At 37.8% G+C, this 6,159-nt stretch overlaps 1 protein-coding gene across 1 annotated transcript; it reads left to right on the top strand.

Annotated features, from left to right (window-relative positions):
* Positions 1 to 2,384: 2,384 nt before the first annotated feature.
* LOC117303495 lies at positions 2,385 to 3,279 on the top strand. Its single transcript, XM_033787721.1, has one exon. It carries the CDS (start codon positions 2,518 to 2,520, stop codon positions 3,277 to 3,279), a length of 762 nt encoding a protein of 253 aa, XP_033643612.1. The 5' UTR covers positions 2,385 to 2,517.
* Positions 3,280 to 6,159: the final 2,880 nt, after the last annotated feature.

Genomic DNA, 6,159 nt, shown 5'->3' with positions numbered 1-6,159 from the left:
TATTATTTTCCAAGTCTATGAGCTATGTATACATTCCACTCATCACTGGTTTTACTCCAATCGGCCATTAAGGTAATTGTTAAGTAAACATTGTTCATTTGCCTGCTGTTTCACATCTCTTCAGGAATTCCGCCATTTATTAAAGTATTAATTGTTCTCAAATAGTCAATCCTGGTGGTATATTTCCCTCAAACGGATCCACGTAATTTTCTGCCAGCCCCCTTGCTGACAAGGATTTTATGGTGTCAGAAATTAACGAACAGTTTAACTTTGAGTAAAAGCACCAAGTGTGTATTCTTATACCTCCTTTCTGCTAGCCGGCGGGACAGCCGAAGGGGGGTCGTAGGAGAAAAGTGTCACATTGGTGTAAAGAAGTGGGATTTGGATTATTACAATTTAATAATAATTATACAACATAGATGAAAGGCTTCCTGCAAGAGTTGCACTACCAGCTAGAAAATAACAGAAAAGAAATTAGACAGCTTTTGCTAAATATATCAAACCAAAATGAAAGAGAAAGAAATGAAGAAACAAAGAGACAAACCAAAGCGGAGGACATCCCATCCAAGGGAGATCCCCCCAAACAATTTCCCTCAACCATCACAGATTGGATTGATGTAAAGGAACCTGGTGTACATTATCAGGTAATGCCAATGGCACATGCCGGACAGAAGAGTGTTTCGCTAGAGGAGGATCCCAGGATCCAACCATAGCTGAATGGAATGGAAGGAGGCAACGCCAACATAAAGAGGGTTGTGGGGCAATTGAAACCTCACAACCACCTGTGCCGGAAAACGTCTTTGTTTGGCTCCATAAAACAGCAAGGAAGAAGGGAGTTTCTCCAAAGTTACAAGACAGATGGTAAGGCCCATACTTGGTAGTAACAAAGATGTCAGATGTCACATATCGGATACAAAAGGGGTCCACATATAAGCCAAGCTTAGTTCACTTTGACCGACTTAAACCCTGTGAAGGAGAACCATTGGAAACTTTGGATTGGAGAGGACCAATATCGGATACAAAAGGGGTCCACATATAAGCCAAGCTTAGTTCACTTTGACCGACTTAAACCCTGTGAAGGAGAACCATTGGAAACTTTGGATTGGAGAGGACCAATATCGGATACAAAAGGGGTCCACATATAAGCCAAGCTTAGTTCACTTTGACCGACTTAAACCCTGTGAAGGAGAACCATTGGAAACTTTGGATTGGAGAGGACCAATCAGACCAAGTAAAATAAATAAATATTGCTCGTCCGGACTTTTTGAAAAAGTTGGTGAGGGAGGTCCTTGTTATTTTCAATTTTTTTTGTTATTTTTTTTTAAGATGGCCACCATGTCTAAGATGGCCGCCATATCGTATTTGAAGATGGTTTTATGGTTTTATGAGTATGTTCTGTATGCCCTCAAATTCTGTGTGTGTTTCTGTGTCCATTTTGATACCTTGTAATTATTTCTAAAGAGTCATTCTTGCTTTTTTGCTCCCAAGTTATTCTGTGTGGGTGGCATCGCATCCTTGTGCAAAGAACTGTGGCATGCAAACCTGAAGGGCAAAACGTTGTAGGCCTACATGAAAGAAAGATGATGAAATTTTTTTTTTTTTTTTTTAAATAACAAATTTAAACAAAATCGCTGCGGTCGCCGAAACCGAGGCGGGCGGGAGTGAGCAACATGTTATTTATTTTACTTGGCCTAACGAATTCAAAGAGGATAGATAGTATGATAACTGTTTTACAACCAGTACCAGTGGTCAGACAGGAGGATGAGGTAACCACAACATGATGCAACCGGAATGCTAAATGTTTTGGCAAATGAGCAAAACAAATTAGTTTTGATCTTGTGAGTTGCTTGATCAAAAGTAGCATTTGATTAAAATTAATAACTTTAACCAAGTTATTTGCTTTGTAGTTCAACTAGTTTTTAGAAATTAGTAATACAGTTGGTTTTTATCTTGTGGGTTGCTTGATCAATGATTTTTTTTTTTTTTTTTTAATTACTTTATCAAGTTATTTGCCTTAAAGTATACTTTTGCTCATGGTACTTCAACAAAAATATATAGATAATCACATGACTTACATGGTATTACTTGAAATGCTTTTGTTAGAGTTGGTAGATAAAGATTTATCAAAATCAGCCAAAATTAGTTTTTCACACTGCTTTATTTTTTCCCATTCATGAAACTAAACTAACAACAATACTAATTGACTACATCCTGCAGTATGTATTCAATCAGAATACTGTGTTATTTCTACATGTTGAAAACTTTTCAAATTTCAATCTCTATAGTGTTATGATATCTAGTACATGTATCGAGTTGAGTCCCCCCCCCCCCCCCCCCCCCCCGGAAAAAAATTGTACTTGGGCATGCATGGGACACAGCAGAAGGTGTGTGGAAGACCACTTACTGATTTAACGCACAAGCATACAGACGTGCCAACACAAGCCATCTTTACCGCCATTCATCTTAATAAATAGTACGTTGGACAGCAAATTCAGCTCAGTCAAGTTTGCTCTTAACATGTCTGTCAGTGACACTCCTGATTCTGCAAACCCACAGTTTGCTTCGCTTACAAGAGAGATAGTCGGCCAAACTATAAAAGAGGCATTGGGTGATTTTAAACACTATTTCGATAGCTCGCTGGATTCTCTACAGAGAAAGAACGAGAGAAAGCTGGCAACATCGACCCAAGAAGTACAACAGCTCAAGCGGGCCGCTGACATGTCTTTAAGACTCAAAGGCTACAAGACTCAATACAACTTTAACTCTTCAGTGTTAGAGAAGCTTGAAAAGGTAAGCCAATGTCTAGGCGGTGCTAAGGAAGAAGTAGCAGAGACACTAGTAAAAGAAGCTATAGCGGACCTTAAGAAGCGCAACAAGCTTATCCGACTGGCAGACAAATTGGATGCTGTGTGGAAAGTAGTTGATGAGTACGTACGTGACGAATTGGCCAGCGACTCAGAAGATGAGAAGCGGATGCGCAAAGCACAAGCACGTGCATCTACTAAAAAGAGACAGGAGAAAACCCAACTGATACTGCGATCAGATTATCTTTCAGAGTTGCCCCTAGAGTTACCACTGTTAGACAGAGACATCGTGGCAGAAGAGAACATCGGAGCTAGCCAGAAAATGGGGTACGAGTTTAAATTGACAAGTAACTACTTTAAGTATGAACAAGGATTAGCACAACCGCTTGTTAAAGGTAGACTCAAGTCAGCTTTTGCCTTCTGGGAAAGTATCACAGACAATAGTGTTGTTTTGGTTGTGGTTCAGCAAGGTTAAAGACTACCCCTACTGAGTACTCTGTATTAAGCATAACAACAATTCGGCGCTAGATTTTGTTATGGAAGCCGTACGTGAACTAATAATTAAGGGTTTAATTTATCAATGTAATGAAACACCAAGCATTGTTAATCAGTATCCATTAATAGTTCTGGAAAGAAAAGGCTGATTTTAGATCTCAGATACATAAATAAATTTTATTGGAAGGATAAAGTAAAATTTGAGGATTGGAATGAAGCTTTGACTTACTTCCAAAAGGGGGACTTTATGTTCTCTTTTGATCTGAAGGCTTGGGTACCATCATTTTGATATTTTCCACGATCATACTAAGTTCTTAAGCTTTTCTTGGGATCAGGGATAATTCGACCAAGTAATTCTCATTTTCAGTTTTACCTTTCGGAATGTCAACAGCCTCGTATGTGTTTACCAAATGCCTCAGACCTCTAGTACAGCATTGGCGAGAGAAAGGCATCTTTATGGTTTCTTGACGATGGATGGGGAAGACAGAGTAATGCTAGTTTGTGTGCCAAGGCAGCACAAACTGTTAAAGAAGATTTGCTGGCTGCAGGTTTTGTTACAAATGTTGAAAAATCCAATTGGGCACCCAAACAGTCCCTAATTTTGGCTTGGGCTTTCCTGGGACGGTGCATGGGGAAGTTCCAATTCTGCCTAAAAATTTAATCCATGGTAATGAGCAAACTTTGTACAATGGTACAACTTCCCCGAGCTGTAAACTACAGATATGCACTAAGAATGATTCTGGTGTCTAATTCAATTCTGCTTACAAATTAAAACAAGGGTGAGCAAAGTATTGCTCCGCGGTAGTAGAATAAAGCAAGACAGTTCTCTAAGAACAAACTCTACCTGGCAAGTAGATACACACATGGTGTTACCGCACACCAAATATATATGGATCCCAACTTTTTTTAAAAGCCAGACACCTCCAGCATGGCGAACAAGGTTGTGATTATTTTCAGCATTTTGATACAACCAACCCAACAATTTTGTTTCTTTATGTTACAGTGTACTTCCACTTATAGATTTGCACAAGACTTATATGGTGTAAAAAGTATGTTAATGGTCAACAACTTCCTGTTGAAAAGTTTTGCTTGAATTGCTATTGAAAAATTATTAAAAATAAATTGATTTGATATCATGAGTTGTTTGATAATAACTTTGATCAAGTTATTTGCCTCAATAGTACAAGAGATTCCAAAATTAGTTAACCGACTAGTACTTTTGATGCTTATTCCACAGTAACATTAAAATTAATAAATTGTATTAATTTTTTTGCCTTATTAAAAATAAAATAGTATGGAAATGACAAATAATAATATTGTCATTGTGCTCCAAGTTTGTCATGATAATGTTGAAGTGGACAAGTTTTCATAAAAAAAGAATTCCTCCAAGTTCCTTTTTTTCACAACAATAACTTTCTTTACTTTTCTATATTAATTTTGGTGAACAGTATTTCAATTCCTTGGATTGTGAACTACTTTTTCATTGACAAAATTTGTTCCATTGTTCCAATTCTCCAAATAACTAGCTTAAGTTGTAGTTTAGTCAGGGACATATTATGCAAACGATTTGTTTATTGTTCTTGTTGAATAACTCTTTGCAAGGCAAGAAAAAGGGTAACTGGGGTGGTGTCTTTTCTGTTTTAGACGGCAGCATGCGTTCCTTGGTACAAAAAGGGTTCAGGTTGGGGGGGGGGGTTGCTTTGAGCCCTGACACTGACTATTTTTCTGTTTGTTACTTGGTTTTTTTCGGGGGCTGGATTTGTGAAAATATGTTTAAAAAATAACAAAACAGTTGATTGACAAACAAATAAAATGGCTTCCCGCTTCGGCATCAATGATCTACAACTGCTTGGGCGGGAATCAAATCTACAACCTTTCCGTTCTATGTTCTATAATTGCCATAACCCTCCTCTAGACAGCTGGAGGGAGGAGGGTTACAATATCACAACTACAACATAAGGTTTATTGCGACTAGCAAAATATCAAGAGAGGGCGCTGTTGAACCCGCACAAAGGTATAGGCGTTGCGTGAGTGAGTGGTAGAAACTGCATAGAAACCGCCCCATATTCCTTCCCACAATGCATTGCGTTTCTGAATTGCGATAAACCTTATGTTCTAGTAGTAGAGCTGTCTTCCTGCCTAGACCACCAAGCGAGGTAGCTGGCAGTTCGAATTCCGTTATATTTAAGCGCGATGCAAGAGTAATAATATTAAAACAAAAATAGTGTTTTTTTATATAAAATAAAAATAAATGTTTCAGGGGTCGATTTCACAAAAATTTAGGTTAGGACTAGTCCTAGGAGATATACAAATTGCATGGATAGTCCTAAGTTAGGACGAGTAACTTGAGATAAGACTAGTCCTAACACTTTGTGAAATCAACCCCTGAACACCAAAAAGAACAATATTAATAAATTTAATATTATACATCTTCAAACATTTCTTCAATAATAAGCATGTGTGTCAAAATCAAGTTTCCAAAAGGATACATTATGATGTGAGAATGATGTCATATCCTCATTCTGCTGTCACTGAAGCAAAGTCTTGATGAAACTAAAGCGACAACTGCAACTATGACAACTGTCATTAATCATAATGTGTGTATCACGGCAGCAAGATGCTTTGAACTTGAAGTTCGTAAGACGTAACCGTTTCTGACTGCCACTTTTGACTTTATAATCTTCCTTTTAATAAGTAAAATTACATCCAATAATGTTCAGAATGAATGAAAGAATAATATGTGGAAAGGATGGAACTAAAAAAGTGTTCGAAGTTGCGAAAAGTAAAAATTGTTTTGCTTTACGATGGTCATTTGACACTCCATGGGTAGTGTGCTTTAGTGTGTTGTTGATTCACGAGA

The sequence above is a fragment of the Asterias rubens genome, chromosome 2 (genome assembly GCF_902459465.1).
Source record: "Asterias rubens chromosome 2, eAstRub1.3, whole genome shotgun sequence".
NCBI classification, from domain to species: domain Eukaryota; kingdom Metazoa; phylum Echinodermata; class Asteroidea; order Forcipulatida; family Asteriidae; genus Asterias; species Asterias rubens.
This window is presented reverse-complemented; position numbering and strand designations above follow the sequence as displayed.